The following is an 18,471-nucleotide window of genomic DNA, read 5'->3' on the forward strand; positions in this document are numbered from 1 at the left end:
ATGAGTAAAGCAAGGTGTGGAAGAGTGTGTATAGTATGCTAATATTTATGCAAAAAAGAGAAAAATACGACTGGGTAGTCTTACTTGCTTATATATGCATAAAGAAATGGAAGAATACCTATAAAATTAGTAAAAGTGGTCACCTGTACGGATTAGGTAGGGTGAGAACTCATAGAAGTTGAACAGGGACGGGAGAGAGACCATGTACATTATATGCACACACACGCACCCTTATGTCGTTTAAACTATGTGACTACACTAACTTATTAAGAAATTCCTCTGTTTTCTTTGAATATTTCTTTTTCCTCTTCATCTTTTATGTTTTCAAGACAACATTCTAAGGTCAGAGACAGCGATGAAGAGAATGACCTGGACGAGGAAGATGCTATTGTTAATGCAGTGGGATGCCTTGGGCCTTTTAGTGGACTCCTGGCACCTGAACTACAGAAGTACCAAAAGCAATTTAAAGGTAAATAGAGGTAGCAGTCCCTTAAATTATGTAATATGTTGGTTCACTTTAACCAGAGTATCATATCCTGTGTGGTTATCACTGCATGGTAATCATGGTTACTTAAAGGTCTTTACTAAAGTATCTTCTGTTACTTCAGTAAGATATCTTTGGATTGTATGTTATATACATAATGCATATTTCTTTTTCATTTTGTTCCCTACCCTCTGCCCCCTTTATCTGAGTCAACATTTATCTTCATTCCTTAGTACAGAGCCAAGTGCATAAATAAATAATAAATTCTGTTTGAATTTAATTGAATTCATCTTTGACAGGCTTTCTTCCACCATGGGAATATTCTCTAAATCTAAAACATATGATGGGTTGTTATCCAACCTCTGTGTGAATTTCTTGAGTGACATGAAACTCAAGAATTTCATTCTGTTAGATTCCTCTGTTTAGTTGATGGTTTGTAGTTGCGATGAGATTACTTCTACCTCTTGGTTTTGTGAATAGTCTTTCCCTTTGGAACTACATAAATCAAGTCTACTCCCTCTTCTGCCTGATGTCCCTTTAGCTCTTTGAGTCTAGCTATGAAGTTTAGATACCATACAGGGTTATAGTGTAATCAGTCAATTCCCATTGAACACTTAACTCTTCCATTGACCATCTCCTTGTCTCTCTTCCTTTGAGTACAGAACCAAATGAGGAGCAGAGTCTGAGATCTAATAACATTGCAGAACTGAGTCCAGGAGCAATCAATTCTTGCCGAAGTGAATACCATGCAGCTTTTAACAGTATGATGATGGAGCGCATGACCACAGACATCAACGCTCTAAAACGTCAATACTCTCGAATTAAAAAGAAGCAACAACAGCAGGCTCATCAGGTGTATATCAGGGCAGGTAATGTGATTCTTTGTTTGAATCAATTTCAAGTCTATCAATCTCACAATCTCAGTTTGTGAAAGGAAGAACAAATAGTTCCTAGAATGGCCTTGGAATTACTAACTCTAGCATAGCACATAAACACAGCTGGCATGAGATAATAGCTTATTTGGCATCTCACTTTTAATTTTATTTTATCAGGCTCTACAGAAGAAAAAGACCATGAGTTCTTTTTAGGTCCCAAGGACCAGCCGGTTGATGGTATTAAACACATCTTTACTATGTGCGCTTGTGGAGAGGGGTTTGCAAGTGACTAGAATGTTGTGAAGCCATGCAATCCTTGGACTTGAGAAATTGTGGAGCTCTTGTCTCATAAATTTGATCCTTCTGAAAATAGGATTTAGTCAACTATGCAGTAGTAAATTAAGCTACACACTAGTCATTTAGACCATAATGTAACAGATGCTAGTGATCAAAAGGAAAGGAAAAGAACGTTGAGGAGTCTGTGCTCCCCTGATGGGTTAGCAGTGTCCTAAGAGTGTACAGAAAAGAGCACAGTTGTGCAGTTGGAAATGCTCTTTTCCAAGGATTGCCAGGCTTTTATTTTTTAATTCCAAAAATCCCAGTAAACAATCTATTCTGTTGTTTAATATGTGCTGCTTTGGGAGTTGGTTTGTCTTATTCTAAGTGAATATCCCAATGAGAATGATGCCTGTCAGAATTAACCAAGATATAAATTTGGCATATTTTTAAGAGGCTGGGTGAGCATGTGACTGACTTTCACAAAAACTGAATTTATCTTCTACTTATAAGGGAGGAATAGGCAACTTCTTGAAGATCTTTACTTTATCCTGAATCATCAAGAAAGTAGTCATAAGAATAACTGACAATTACAGCCCTTTCATTTTTAAAACATTTGCACATATATTTCCTCATTTTGTCCTTAAAACAAATTTCTGAGAAGGGCAAGGACAGATATTCTCTCCTTTTTAAAGATGAGGAAGTGTTGGTCTAGGATATTTGGTGATTGTCCAGGGTCATGTGTCCACAGTGAGTGGCCAGGCCAGGCTAGGCTAGGGCTAGAACCCAGGTGTTTAAATTCTTTGTATAATTCTTTTTCAGCCACACAATGCTGAAATGGGATGGTGAACATTGCTGTTAGGTTCTAAATCAGGCCAGTGGCATGTACTCTAGTCAGGGGTCAGCAAACTATGGCTCACAGGCCAAATACTGCCCACTGACTCTTTTTGTACATAAAGTTTTATTGGCGTGCAGCCTCACCCATTTGCTTACATATTGTTTATGGCTGTTTTCACAGCAGAATGGATAAAATCCTTACAATCTGGTCCTTTACAAGAAAAGTTAGCCAACTCTTCCTCTAAATCATGGTCTATGTGTTTCTGTGTTTTAAGGGAGAAATTGTTGCTCAAAGGTCAAGTTCTAGAACATTGATTCTCAAATTTTAGTGTGCATGTGAATTGCTTGGGGGTGGAGGGGGCTGCTAAAATGTAGAATCTGTTTCAATGGGTTTAGGTTGGGGCAAGATACTGTATTTCTAACAACCTTGTAGGTGGTACTCCTGCTTTTGGGTGGAGACACTTTGAATGGAAGAGTATTGAAAGAAATAGGGTAGGTGGGGAGATTGGCCTTGAGCCAAGAGGCAAAGGATCTCAGTTTCCGAGACTTAAATGAAGATAGTAAGGATATTGGTAGAGGTACCAGCTTCCTAGATTAGGGAGAACAGGAAGCTGTGACCTTTCAGACCAGATAGCTTCTGTGTTCATGGAGAATTTGAGGAAAAGGTCATCTGCTGGGAGTGAGAAAGTTAGGGATTGGGTGGAAGCTTATGAGAGAAATGGGAGAGGGAAAAAAAGATTGTTCAGTGACATTGAGGATCCAGCAAAATAGGGAAACATGAATCTGAAGGGCTATTAGTCCACATGGCTGTGATTTTTATCTCTAGCAGCTATGAGCAGGTCAGGTTTCAGAAAAGAAAATGTAGATAATAGATCCAGGGTTGGAGTTTTGCCAGGAATGTATGAAAAGGAGATAGGGTGCCTGGAATGTGTAGTTATTGGCAAGGCAGTGGTCTAGGTGATCAGCTGTGCATCTGGGCAGGGTAGGTGTGTGCATGAACCAGAGATGGATAAGAAGGAGGGATCAAAAAATGGAAGTCTCTCTAATTCAGTACCAAGTATAGTGAGATTGAGAACAGATACTATAGATCTGTCTGATAAGGTTGAGTATGTAAATAGGTATGGAATGGAGGTGAAGGCCATGGAACTGGGGAGATTTAGGAACTATGAAGATAGGTAATGGATGGACTAGTCACGGAGAATAAAGTCATCAAGGAAGGTGGTAGGACAGAGTATGAAGAGGAGACAATTGTCAGAGTCTCCCATGAAGACTGTGATGTGACTAGGGGTAGATGACAACTGTAGAGAAGGGTGGAAGACATTCAGCCAAATGACGTGGATATCAAGGAGAAAAGGTTTCTATGCAAGGATGAAGAGGCCTTCTCCCTTTTTCTCCCTGCTGCTGTCATCCCTGGGGCCATGTATATTTCGTGCTGTATCAGAAATCAAGACCCCTTTATAGCTACCTAGGGAGGACAGTAGTACTACCAACAGTGCCCTCCAGAAAGACAATGCTTTTGTTGCTTCCCAGTTTTCAGTTTACTTTCAAAGTCCTGCAAGGACGTAGAAATGTGGAGGTTTTTTTTTGTACCTAGGACCAAGCATTGGACAGCTGTGATTACACTGCGTTTTTACTACTTTCTTATCACCTCTCACACTCTGCTGTCTCTCACCTCGTAATGTGCAATATTTTTGTACCTCTCAGAAGCTCACAGCTGATAATCCATATGTTCATCGTGTTTGTCTTATTTTAGAAAACCTTTAAGGATTTTCTAGATAAAAGACTTTGAAGTTTGCTGCTCAGAGACAAAAAAAATCTCTGTAAAAAAATAAGAGTGTCTGAACCCTAATTAGTAATGAGTGGACAGAGTTCCCACCCCTTTTTATATCGTCAGCCTATAGTCTCCTCCTTTTTGAAGAGAAAACTCCATGGTAGAATTCAGTTTCTGCTGCTTTCAGTCACACGACTCTGCCACCACCTGGGAAATACATGGGAAGAGATACAGGGAGAACATCCGTGTGGTTTTTCTACTGTGATGGATGTGTTTATGTTTCATGCAAGCTTTCAACATTTCTTTCAGACAAAGGGCCAGTGACCAGTCTTCTCCCGTCCCAGGTAAACAATTCTCCAGTTATAAACCACCTTCTTTTAGGAAAGAAGATGAAAATGAGTAATAGAGTTGCCAAGAATGCTGTCATCCACATTCCTGGTCACACAGGAGGCAAACTGTCTCCTGTCCCCCATGAAGATCTTAAGACAAAGCTCAACTCTCCTTGGCGAACTCACATCCGAGTCCATAAAAAGACCATGACGAGGACCAAGAGTCAGCTGGGCTGTGGGGATACCATAGGGCTGATAGAAGAGCAGAACGAGGGCTGCACAACTAACAACTCAGGGGTGGCAGAGGAGTTTTCCTCCAGTGGTTCAGCAACAGCTCGGCAAGAAGGCAGCAGCTCTGAAGGCAGCAGCGGGAGAAGAATTGAAGGACAGTCTCCAGAGCCTTTGTTTGGGGATGCCGAAGCCAGTATATCTGCAGTTCAGGTGAAGTTAGAAGTCTTGGAACTGAACCATAGGGATCCTGTTGCTGAAACTGAGCCCAAGATAGCCCTGCCCTGTCAGCAGCACTCATCAGAGCTGTCTAATGCATCTGGAGAAAACAAAGCCACCAGCAAACCTCTCCAAAACAGCAACCCTAAAACTCCCATCTTTAGCCCCTTTCCCAGTGTCAAGCCACTCCGGAAGTCAGCCACTGCCAGGAATTTGGGATTGTATGGTCCTACGGAAAGAACCCCGACTGTGCACTTCCCTCAGATAAGCAGGAGCGTCAGCAAATCTGGAGGTGGAAACAGTGGCACTAGGAAACGATGATATATCCCAAGAACTTTGTCTCTGGATGTACATGGCAGTACAGTTGTTCCAGCTGAATGGCTCCAAAATAATTTTAGTTGTCCAGTGAAAACAAACAGGTTCAGAGATGACCAACAGTCCATAAAAAGAGAATTGAAAGTGTTATAATGAGAACTAAAATAGGGATGTGTCCTCATGGTGACATCCACTTAATTGAAGAAGTGGATTCTAATGGCAAAATAAATATTGTGGTTTTAAAGTGTGAAGGTTTTCCAATTTTTTGTTGTGACCTGTTTAGAAAAGACTGTATATCTAGACTGTTAACCCCTCTTCTTTCCTCCTGCTCTGAGGGCCTTCAGGGTATTCATGACAACAGTTCCCAAACTTTCCAATTCTCTAGTGTTTTTAATACTCAAGCATGCATACACTAGCTTGCAAGAACAAAAACTGTCCAAAGACAGTTTCTTTGTTGCAAAAACTTCCCCATTTTCCTTTTCATGCCCAGTAGGGGGATGTTTGGGTATTTGAGTTTTCCCTCCGAAATTTCTTTCAGCTGAGATGCTGAAGCACAGAGGAAAAATACCTAGGTAGCTTTTCTTTAACTTTCTATTTCTACCTGCAAAATGAAGAAAAGCTGTAATCTGTTTGAAATTTAGGTTGACCAATGTGAAGATCTTACACAGAGAACACAAATGGGTTATGCATTAAGCAATTAAGTAATTGCCGATTCCACTAAGCTTTTCACAAGATTCATCTCCTCCTCTCCAGGCAGCTTTGGTCTTCAGTGGTATGGATGACGTAGTGGGCTCTACTGGGGCTCATCGTACGTCCTTCACCTTGCAGCACATTAACCTACCTGTTCTCCATGGCAGATGGGCAGAGCCTTCACTCTCAAAGAGCCTCCAGCCTCAAAAGCCAGAATATAAGCACCTGTGACTCTGTTACTTGAATTTTGTGCTTTTTTTGATTGGAATCCTTTATTACTTGAACTCTGCTTTTCTCTAGAAAAGGCCCTGTGCTTTCTAGATCTCTCTCTTACCCACTTGTCTTCTGATCCCAGCACCCTATATCTCCACTATGCAGATGGGAACTCTGAGCCACACAGAGGTGAAGTTAACACTTCAGTTAGTCAAGGCAAATACTCCTATATTCCGCAGGACTTAGCCACATCTCTTCCAGTGCAGTAGGCAGGTTTAATATTCTTTGTACTCAGATGCATCGGCTACTCGGTTGTTACAACTAAGCCTTGGAAGCCATTCCCACACTCCTTCCTGATTCAAAGAAACTTTCTTCTAATGGTACAGAGTCCCATGATGGCACTTCACAAAATCAACTCTGACCCTCTTCTGAAAAGGTAGTTCTTTTTTTTTTTAATGCTTCATGTAGATATCATTTGATGGAACGTAAGGCTCCTTCTCCGTCGTTAGAAGCAGAGACTCAGCATCTTTATCCTTGTCTTTGGAAAACTTTAGAGATGCTTTCAAAAATATTACTGATAGAGTCAAAATTCATTTGATCTAATTTGATTGGTAATTCTGAAACCAAAGTGATATTTTTGGAGGGGGCTTTTATTACGAGAGGTACTAATTTTTATTTATTTTTTATAAAATAGAGAATGCGATTGTGTGGGCTTTTGGCACAGAAAACATAAAAATGACATACACAGTGAGAAAAGCAATTTTGTCCCCTTCAGGTGTTTTTACCCCCAAATGGATTGAAGATGGAAAATATGACTGATGAGTTACTGCACTTTTGGTCTTGTTTTCTGTGACATTTGAAGTTAGCATGCAGCTTCTTAAAAAAAAACAGCCATGCCCACAGCCTATGTCTTGGAAAGGGTGTAGGTGGGCTTACTTTGCACAACAGCCCCGGGGGAAGAAACTGACCACATTTTCCAAAATGAAAAAGTGACATGTTTTTCTTCCATCTGCTGAATTTTACAGATAAGAATAATTCTACTTCATATTCTTTTCTCCTCTCCTGACCCAAATGAGTCAGAATAGTCATGTTCACTCTTTCCTCTCTTGAGTCAGCTCACTAGCTCCTTGATGTCAGGGTTCAAGGAGGTGGAAGAAAGGGTGGCGGCAGCTTAGGATTGTGCCATTGCTGTCTACCACCTGTCTTAGCATTAGCTGCACATGCTGTGCCCTGTGAAGTCTCCTCTCACCCACTAACTGGTGTCTTTGCCTTCCTAGGACGGGGATGGATAAGATGGGATAAAGCTTTGGGTTAAGTATTTGTTGAATGAATGAATAACTGAAAGAGTAATAATCCTTTGAGGTAAAAATAACCTTGTTACGATTTTAAAAACTGACGGATTCTTGTTAAAATATTCCTCTGTACCAATAATATGCATGCATTATGCCAAGTAATCACAATGTGAATTGGATAATTTATGAGCCTTGCCTACTTTAGAAAATAAATCTGCAGTAGCTGCCACCACACAGCATGTACAAAGACCAGTATGGACTTGCCAAATCTTCCCTATGTACTGGACACTGTATGCAAGCACCAGAAGTACTTAACAAGTAGCAGTTTCTTTATTTTTAGGTATGTTTGTACTCTCTTAGCACTTTATTGCCAGAGTTGACCAATTCTATTGCCTCCTCACCTAAGTCCTTTTTAACAAGTCTGCAAATGATCTTAACTTATGGGCTGTAATTGTTTGGAATATTGTATTCTTTTTTTGTTTCTTCTTGTTATAAAGAGTTGTATTGATTACAGAGGTATATGCATAAAGTTTCTCATTGTTATATCTGGGTGCCATTTTTTATCTGAGTGCAAGCATGGAACTGTTACTGTATTTCCCGCTTCCTTCTATCTTTCTTCAGTGCCCCCTCATGGTAACGTGAACAAGGAAGCAGCTCAACAAACCCCATCTTCCCCAGTCTGATCTCTGGGGTGCAGGATGGCCTGTGACCTGCCCAAAACTCAGTAGAATAGTATGTTTCTGTACGGGTGAGCAGAGCAGAGTTTACTTTAAGAGAGTGTGTATATCAAATTAAACTTCAGGTCTTTCATTTTCTTTTGTGTTAATAAAATTAAAAAGTCATTTATCTTTCTGGTCTTATGGTTTCTAGATGAATTCCCTCCTTAATTTGTTTCTGAATCACGTTTTTTTCCTGCCTGCAGCCAATTTTGAGGCAGTATTTAAAATAAATTATTTTTCTTAATTAGAAGAGTAACAAAATTAAGAAAATTTGGAAAACACAATAGAGCACAAAGAAGCCATCAGTATTCTGGTGTAGGTCTTTCCAGTATTTTCTTGTACATTTTTAAAGCCTTTATTCATAGTGCTTAATTCCTAGCGGTAAAGTTTGAACTTACTCTATAAGCAGTACATGAGAATGCCTGTTTCTCTACACCCTTGGAAGAGAGAGCAGTTTCTTTCCTTTTTTTTTTTTTCTTTCCTTCCTTCTCTGGGACCTTCAGTACAGTTTTGATGGAAGCAATGATAAAGGGCATTCATATCTTATTCCTGACTTTTAAGGGAACCATTAAGTAAGATGTTTGCTGAGGTTTCTCATAGGTACCTTTTTAGAAGGTCAAGGAAATTACCTTTTATTCTTTGCTTATTAAAGGCTTTTTAAAAATTAAATTATAATGGATATTGAATGTTATCAAATGATCTCTAATTGCATCCTTTCGGAAGGAAATAAACCTGAGAATTGGTGTCTTGAACTCAGAAAAGTAGCCATTTTCAGGTTTTATCAAAGACTGTTAGATATTTTAGAGTTGAAAGTGATAGCAGTGTAAGTTTCACGTATAAAAATGTTCATTGTTTATTAAATTTAAGTGAAAATCTGGAAACAACTGAAATATCTGAGAATAGGGGGAGTGTTAGGTGAATTATGGTTCATTACAGGATGGAAATGCAATGACCCATGAATACTTGGACCATTAAAATGAGAGTTGTTATCTACATGAAGCAGTTCAGATTAATATCAGCGAAGTCCAGAGTCTTAGAGACAAAGTGGACACAGCTGTTGATAGGAGAGCCTTATTGGATGATGGCTAAAGGCAGAACTGTGCTCGCTGGAATGGGGATAGGTAACCTGTAGGTACTGGATAAGTTTCCTCATGGTTCCCTGGTGGCCATCTTCTGATGCTGAGTCTACTTCCTTCCCTGTGTCCCCTAGGATCAGGCCCTCTGATCTTCAAAGTCATGCTCCATCCCATTGTCTCTTCATTCCTTCTAGCCCTGGCAGCCCTTACTGAACTACTACACTCTGCACCCCAGGGCCTTTGAGGGTCTTTTTTTCTTTTTAAGTGAAAAACTAGAACATCTACCATTTCTTTGTATTCCTGCTCTAACAATTCTAGTTCTTCTTTAGGGCAAGCTGATCACTGGGAAGAGGTGGGTCAGTTCCCATGAGGCCCGAGCAGCTTTCTGGGAAGGATCAAGCTGATACTTCAACCCTATGCCTCCCATCCCTGGAGAGTCCAAGAATCAATGTTAAAACAATGCAACAACAAAACCAAAAACACTTCCTCAAGTAATTCTGTGCTGAACTAGGTTTGACAATCACCGGTGGACATGGCTATTTTAATGCTCTCTCTCATCTTGCACTCTCCCCTGCACCTCTTTCTGCTGCTGTTTGCTACACATTGCTGCTAGTGATCCTTCCAAAATGAAAAACTGATGAGGCCTTCTATCTGGTCAGAATCCATCATTCCCATTTTCTGGAGGATGAAAGCTAGAGTCTAGCCTATGTTAATTTTCCAACTTATTTTATTCCCCATGAATCACCTTCTGCAACCCACCATCATCAGCAAAAAACACCAACCATTTGTTGAGTGCCTATGTGCTAGTTGCTGTACTAGCTCCTTTGTATTGGTTATCTCTTTTATTCCTCCCAAGAATCCTGCAAAGCATATTATCCCTATATTACAGATGAGGAAACTAAGGTAGCATCCTTACCACAGTCACAGAGCTCATAATAGCAAAGTGGTGATCTGACCGCAGAGCCTGTGCTCTTTCTTTTGCTTCACTATCTTACAAATTTGCATCTAACAATTCCTTGCAGGCTCCCTGCCTCCCCTATACCCTCTTAACACTGTGTATATGTATACCTCAGCTTAGAGCACTTCCTTGCCCCAGTCTGCCTGGGAAGTGCCTACCCCTTCTTTCAGTGTTGCCACACACATTAATAATTGGGTCAAATCTAAACTGCGCCATTTTCTAGTTGTATGACCTTGGATGAGTCAATTAAAATCCTGATCTTCATTTACATATCTGTACAATGAGAATAAGAATTTCTCAGGGTTTGTTGTAGACATATGCTATTCCTGCTGTCTAGAATTGACTATCCTTTGGCAACAATGCCCTGATTTTGTTTGAGCCTTCTCTACCATCCATCCTGTGCTCCCAGTGAGGTCGATGCCCCTAGAGCACAGGGCCAAGCTAAGCTACCCAGCACTCTCTCTCCTCCTGGCCACTGTGTCTGATTCATGGACCAACACATGGGCAAAACAACTCAATTCCTGGGCTCTTATTTTGAACTGTCTGGGAAGTAGATAAGCCCATTTCTACTGGATTTGAAGCTGGAGGGAAAAAACCCAGGAGTTACTGCTAGCAGCTGTCTTGTAACCAGGAGGGGAGAGGTTGCTGTAAATTGTCCTTTAATTGAAACTGGACACAGCTGGGGTTACCGTCGGATAATGGGACATATTTTTTTTTCATTTTTGAAGTCTTTTTAATTAAAATAAATCTGTAACATTTTGTGGATACACATATAATCAAAATTGCCCTTCTGAAATAAACATTTTCATTTCTTTTTAAAAATGGGATTATAATTTTATATTTTCCAAAAATTATATTTGAGGAAAAATTATTCTAACTCTTAGCATTACATGAAAATAGTTCACCTTCTTTATAAAAACAACCTAGATTACTATGAGAATCTTGGATGAAATTTTTTCTTTTGGGGTCTCTCCAGTTTTTGAAATGATCACATATCTAAGTGTAAAATTAAAATTAACTTTTTTAAACAAATAACTTACACACTAACAAAGATGAAAGCTATGACTACTTTTTCTTTATATCCAACTATTATAATCACAAAACTTATAAATAAAATTGCAGGTTAGGAACTTGTGGCTATTAATCAGTATGAAGATGTTCTGAAATGAAATTGATGCTAAAGAAAAGCTGTGTTTATAAAATATTTGATAAAATACTCATCTCTATTAACATTACAACATTGAAATACATATTACCGAATTATGAAGCCATATAGGGCATAATTAACCAATAGACTCTTCTTTCCCTTATTCTTTCTCAACCTTTTCTTTTTTGATTTCTTCTTTTCCAACTTCATCTTCCTTCCCATCACTTCCATCTTTCATCTCTCCATTTCATGTTTTTTTCCATCTTCCTCCTCTTTTCCATCTTTGTCCTCTGTTCCATCTTCTCCTTTCTCTTTTTTATCTTTATCTTTGTTCTTAAACATCTGTCTTATTTCTTCTTCATCCTTTTCTTTGTCATTTCTGTCTTTGTCCTCTTTTCAATCTCCTTTCTCTTTTATGTCTTCTTCCTCTTTTTCTTCTTTGTCCTTTTTTGCATCTTCTCCTTTCCTTTTCCATTTTCTCTTTTGTCTTTGCCTTTCTTTTGGCCTTCCTTGTCTTCTTTCTGATCTTTTCCTTCTGCTTCCACTACTTCTTTCTCTTCTCCTTCCTCTTCTTCAACAGCTTCTATTTTTTCCTCTTTTATTTCCTTAGTTTCTTTTGTCAGAAGCTGGTGCCTTGATAATTTTGGCTTCTCCATTTTCTGCATTTTCATTGTTGCATTCCTCTTTAACAACTTCTTCTTGCTTGGTTTCAGCTATTGTTTTGTTACTTGATTCTGTGTTTTATCTCAATCCCTTGATGCTGAGTCTCTGCTCATTCCAAGATCTCTGTCCCACATTGCCAGGAAGGTCCACACCCCTGGGAGTCCTGTCCCACGTAGAGAGGGGGAGGGTGGTGAGACTGCTCGTTGTGTTGGTTGGAGAGAGGCCACAACTGAGCAATAAAAGAGGCTCTCTTGGGGGTGACTCTTAGGCCTAAATTTTAAGTAGACTTGACCTATCCTTTGCGGGGTTAAGTTTCATATGAACAAACCCCAAGACTGGGGGCTCAGCCTATAGCTTTGGTTGTCCACACTGCTTGTGAGAACATCAAGAATGCAACTTGGGGAAGTTGAATTTCTCCCCGTTCTCATCACTCCCCGAAGGGGGCTTTGCAGATACGTTTCTGTGTTTTATCATCGTATCATTTATTGCTTTTATTTTCCTTGGAGTTGCTATTTTTTTGGGCTTCAAATCCAGTGTAATGGGCACAGGCATAGCAGATAGTCTGGTTTCTGATTTTCTCTTTGGCTCCTGCCTCATATCACCTTGACCTGCAGCCTTTCTTTTGGGCATAGTTGCAGCTCTCTAAAGGAGATCTTAGCACAAAAAAGCCTTAAGTAGTCTCTGCCCAACCACTTGTAAAGCAACTCAATGGGACATTTTTTGAAAAACATTTTTTTTTGTGAAATATAACATATATACAAAAAAGCAATAAATTTCAAAATACATTTTAACAAGTAGTTATAGAACAGATTTCATCATTTAGTATGGGCTACAGTTCCACAATTTCAGGTTTTTCCTTCTAGCTGCGCCAAGACTCTGGAGACTAAAAAATATCAATATAATGATTCAGCAGTCATACTTATTTGTTAAATCCTAACTTCTCTGTTGTAACTCCTCCTTCTCCTTTGATCCTTCTCCCAATCTTTAGGGATATCTGGGTTATGCCCATCCAAACTTTTTTTTTTAAACATTTTTTATTATGAAATGTAGCATATATACAAAAAAGCAATGAATTTCAAAGTATGTTTTAACCAGTAGTTATGGAACAGATTTCAAAGTTTGGTATGGGTTACAGTTCCACAATTTCAGGTTTTTCCTTCTAGTTGTTCTAAGACACTGGAGACTAAAAAGAAATACCAATACAATCATTCAGCAGTGATACTCATTTGTTAAATTCTAACTTCCCTGTTATAACTCCTCCTTCTCCTTTGATCCTTCTCCCAATCTTTAAGGATATTTGTTATGCCCATTCAAACCTTTTTAAAAACATTTTTTATTATGAAATATAACATATACAAAAGAGCAATACATTTCAAAGTACGTTGTAACAGGTACTTATAGAACAGATTTCAGAGTTTGCTATGAGTTATTATTCCACAATTTTAAGTTTTTCCTTCTAGCTGCTCCAAGACACTGTAGACTAAAAGAAATATCAATACAATGATTCAACAGTCAAACTCAGTTGTCAGATCCTATCTTCTTTGTTATAACTCCTCCTTCTCCTTTGATCCTTCTACAGTCAGTAGGAGTATTTGAACTCTGCCCCTTCTAGCTTTTTCTTGTTGGAAAGGGGTGTCAGTAATATGGGATAGGGGAATGGAACTAGTTGATGTTCTGGAGAGACTGGCCTCTCTGGGTTTTGGGACTTATCTGGTCTAGGAACCCATCTGGAGGTTGTAGTAATCTTAGTACATGAAACTTTTGTAGAATCTCCGATAGAACCCTAGGTGTTCTTTAGGGTTAACAGGAATGGTTTTGATTGGGCTTTGGCAAACCGTGGTAATTAGCAATATCTAGCTAAAGCTTACATAAGAGTAGCCTCCAAAATAGCCTCTCTTTGAACTCTCTTAGTCACTGATACCTTATTTTTTTACATTTGTTACATTTTCAGGAAGATGTTGTTGATCCTACAGTGCCAGTACCAGGCTTATCCCTAGGAGTCATGTCCCACATTGCCAGGGAGACTTTCACCTCTGGACGTCATGTTCCATGTAGTGGGGAGGGTATTCTAGTTTGCTAGCTGCTGGAATGCAACACACCAGAGATGGATTGGCTTTTAATAAAAGGGGATTTATTTCATTAGTTCTTCAGAGGAAAGGCAGCTTTCAACTGAGGTTCTTTCTTACACAGGAAGGCACAGGATGATCTCTGCTGGCCTTCTCTCCAGGCCTCTGGGTTCCAAAACTTTCCCCGGGATGATTCCTTTCCACAACTCCAAAGGCCTGTGCTGAGCTGGGAGTGCTGAGATGAGGTATGCTGAGCTGCTTGGGCTGTGCTATGTTGAGCTCTCTCATTTAAGCACCAGCCAATTAAATCAAACATCATTCTTTGCAGTAGGCACACCTCCTAACCGACTGCAGATGTAATCAGCAATAGATGAGGTTCACGTGCCATTGACTCATGTCCGCAGCAATAGAACTAGGCACCTTCACCTAGACAAGTTGACACCTGACTCTAACTACCACAGAGGGTAATGATTTTCCTTGCAGCATTGAACTTAGAGAAGAGGTCACTTCTGAGTGAAAAAGAGGTTTTTTGGAAGTGACCCTCAGGCATAACTATAGGTAAGCTCAGATGCTCAGCTACAGAAATAAGCCTTACAAAAGCAAGCCTCAAGATCAAGGCCTAGGCCTATTGACTTGGGAGCCCCTAATATTTGAGACAATATCTGGGATTTACCTGGTAATAAATCTTAACAGTTTCATATTTTCCTCCTTTTCCTTAAGGGACGATGCCAATACTTTTAAATTAACTACCCAAATGCTCTTAGATGAATCTAGGTATTACCTTAAGCTATATAGAATCACAAACCATTATTTCCATTCTGGACTTCATGGGTTTGGGTTGTGTAAATGAGCTATCTATACAGGTTAAGTTAGATTATGTGCTACAGAAAATTTCAGTTTTAGACAAAATAAACCTCTCTTCCTTTGGTCTCATACAGTAGGGGAAGTTCTAAAATATAGACTATGTCACTGTTAACCCTGTATTCTGATTTACCTTAGTCCCAACCTGATCAGCTTCTTTCTTATCTCTAATTGAAGCCTGATCTCTTTATCTGCTTCTTTAGTAGTTGTTGTATGGAGCCGTGCTGACTTTCAGAGCTGCAGAAGTCCAACTCTGAATCTTAGGTGTCACATAGGTACCCAAAGTTCCAAGGGGATACCAGATTATACATATATAGCGTAGCATCTCAAAAATCTGTAAAAACATTAACAGCTCTGGACTAAATGTGATTGCTACAAGAGCTTACAATCTAGGTCCCTTCCAATTTTCTTATAGACATTTTCTAAAAGAGACCATACAATATTTGTTCTTTTGTTTCTGGCTTACTTTGCACCATATGATGCCTCCAAGGTTCATTCACTTTGTTGCATGCCTCATGACTTCATTTCTTTCTGTAGCTGCACACTATTCTGTCAGATATTTATACCACAGTTCACCAATCTACTCAAGTCAGTGTATCCTTAAGCCACCTCCATCCATTGGGCATCATGTATAATGTCCAAAGTCAACAATCGGTGTTGCACATTATCCTCACTTAGTTGTACAATGATCACTTTCATTTTCAGACATTCTTCACTGCTCCAAAGAGAAAATAACTGAAAAATACGCCCTCACCAAATAGGATGATGGAATATTTTATACCAGCAATTCAGTCACCCTGTGAATAGCTGTTAATGGAGGTTGCCAATATTAGCAAAAAGGTAAAGGAAAACTGACTCCCCTTTTAACTTATCCAATTCAAGAGCTAGTTTCAACGGGGAGAGACTGGAAACCATGGTTTTGCTGGAAATCCAAGCCAAGCACCGCTACCATGGGTACAGCTAATGGGCAAATAATATTAGGGGACAGGAATAACATGGCATCATTTTTTGCTCTTTGATAAAGCTGCAAAGGACCTTGGAACTATGGTGTGTTTTAGTCTATATAGAAAAATAAATGTGTTTCTAATACGAGAGGAAAATGATGGAATATTCAAAATATTTATAAACTGATGTCACAGAGGCGTGTGATTATGCACAAGGAAGACTAATGTTCAAATAGATTTTAATTTGGCTTGGTGGGCAGAAAAATAAAATGCTCTTTTATATCCAAAGGGATCATGCATTATCTGCCCAAGGCAGATAAGCTTTAAATGATGCCATATTTGCATAAATTAGTATAATGTATTTCATTTTGTCTATCATAACTAATTGATTTATAATATTTCTTCCATTGTCTTTTCTTTTTTAAAAAAACTTATTTTGAAATAATTTCAGACTTTTTAGGACAGGTACAATATACAGCAAAATCCATACTGAGAACTCTGACATACCCTCACTGTTCTAATTTACTAGCTGCTGGAATGCAATATACCAGAAATGGAATGGCTTTTTAAAAAGGAGAATTTATTAAGTTGCCAGTTTACAGCTCTAAGGCCATGAAAATGTCCAACCTAAAGCAAGTCTATAAAAATGTCCAAATTAAGGCACCAAAAAGAGATTACCTTCACTCAAGAAAAGCCGATGACGTTCAGAGTTTCTTTCTCAACTGGAATGGCACATGGCGAACATGGCACTATCTGCTAGCCTTCTTTCCAGGCTACTTCTTTCACGAAGCTCCCCCAGGGGGATTTTCCTTCTTCATCTCCAAAAGTCTCTGGCTGTATGGGCTCTCGTGGATCTCTCGTGTGTTGCTGTCTCCAAAATGCTTCCTCTTTTAAAGAATTCCAGAAAACTAATTTAGACCCACCTAGGATGGGTGAAGTCACAGCTCTCTCTAATCAAAGTTAGTACCCACAATTGGGTGAGACGCAGCTCCAGGAGATAATCTAATCAAGTTTCCAACCTATAGTGCTGAATAGGGATTAAAAGAAATGGTCACTCCCACAAGATTGAATCAGGATTAAAATGTGGCTTTTCTAGGGTACATAGTCCTTTCAAAACTGCATACCCACCCAGAGACCCAGATCCATCAAGTTTTATTGTTTTGCCATATCATTCTAATCTTTCTATTTATCTGTTTTCTAAATATTTGAGAGTAGTTTGCATACATCCTGCTTCTTGTACATTTAATACTTCCATGTACATTTCCTAAGAACAAAGATATTCATTTATATAACCACCTGTTAAGTACAGTTATCAAGTTCAAGGAATTTAACATGGATATAAAGCTTATTGTCTGTATTCTAGTTTTTATATGTCCCAATAATGTCCTTTTGGATATTTATTTTGTCTTCCATTATTAGATCCAGTCCAGGACCATGTATTGCCTGCCTCATCTTTCTTACCAGGGACATCTTAGGATCCTCTGAAAGTCACTTAGTTTCCTTTATATTGAAAATTTTCTCAGCCTTGGTTCTTTAAAGGTTGTGCTATACTTGCTGGTCAAAAGTCTGGGGCACTGTTATGGTGGATGAAGTGTTGGAGAAAGTGCAAGAGAGAAACACCAGGGACTTGATCTTTTGGCTTCCTTAGTTAATTTTTCATATGGTGGAAGGAGGTAGAACTGAGAAGGTAGACTTGGGAACTATGATAGTTGAGGTCAGAAAATTCTGAGTTGGATTTGGATACAACGTTGCTGGTTTCTTATGGTGGTATAGACAACATGTGACCAACAAGATCTCCAAAGTTGTGACATACATTTATGCAATGGGACATATAAGTTTAAATAGGATCATTAAAAATTTCTTGTTTCCCCTCCTGGCTTAAGAAAAAAAAAAAAGCATCAGTAATCTTTACCTGGGTAGCCACCTTTCCGTTTCATTTTCTCAGTTTGTGCTTGTAGCATTGTATTTAATAAAACATTTAATAAACATGAAATATGAGTACAAAATGAAAAAGCTGCCGTTTCTATAAAGTCTAAGTTGAATGTTTGGGAAAGTGTTTAAGGTTCTTACTCCATTTACAGAAACCAAAGCTGGGCATCTAGAGAATGCATAAGTTGTGATTGATGCAACATAGACTAGCAATGACACAATGGCTTCTCATCTGGGGGGGAGGCTCTAGCTGTAAATCAAATGATGGGTGAATGAATGCACAGTTAGATATATGTTCTTGGATAAAGTGTTTATTATGCTTTGCATATTATTTTTATGATCCCTTGTTTAATGGACATTTTAAATTTCTCAACCAACTCCCCATTTGGTCTGGTTGCATGAGAGGTACAGAGGAAGACTGAGAAAGCCTGCCTGGGTTTTATTTTTTTATTCAGTTGTAACTGAGCAGCAGTGTGATTAACTTACCTGATCACTAGATGCCACTGTTGCTTCATGCAAACATAACCAAATGACTCCTGTCTAGCCATAGGTTGGGAATTTTACTCTGTGTTTGGGGGT

At 39.0% G+C, this 18,471-nt stretch overlaps 2 protein-coding genes across 9 annotated transcripts in view; one reads left to right on the forward strand and one right to left on the reverse strand.

Moving 5' to 3' along the window:
• TBC1D30 (TBC1 domain family member 30) overlaps nucleotides 1-18,471 on the forward strand; it is a 249,775-nt gene that overhangs the window by 108,865 nt on the left and 122,439 nt on the right. For 3 of the 8 annotated variants that reach the window (XM_077111315.1, XM_077111317.1, XM_077111316.1), the window contains exons 11-12: nucleotides 330-469; nucleotides 1,147-1,353. In XM_077111315.1, coding sequence (XP_076967430.1) covers nucleotides 330-469; nucleotides 1,147-1,353 — 347 coding nt within the window. Of the gene's footprint in view, nucleotides 1-329; nucleotides 470-1,146; nucleotides 1,354-1,536; nucleotides 1,597-4,533; nucleotides 8,372-18,471 lie in introns of those variants that run through there. The other 5 variants (XM_077111310.1, XM_077111312.1, XM_077111311.1 and 2 more) reach the window with 3 other exon arrangements.
• On the reverse strand, nucleotides 11,664-12,737 carry LOC143690318 (uncharacterized). The gene is given in 4 exon segments (XM_077168165.1): nucleotides 11,664-11,890; nucleotides 11,923-12,046; nucleotides 12,048-12,165; nucleotides 12,547-12,737. Coding segments are annotated over 4 exon segments (645 nt in total). The 5' UTR covers nucleotides 12,723-12,737.

The sequence above is a fragment of the Tamandua tetradactyla genome, chromosome 7, assembly GCF_023851605.1.
Source record: "Tamandua tetradactyla isolate mTamTet1 chromosome 7, mTamTet1.pri, whole genome shotgun sequence".
NCBI classification, from domain to species: Eukaryota; Metazoa; Chordata; class Mammalia; order Pilosa; family Myrmecophagidae; genus Tamandua; species Tamandua tetradactyla.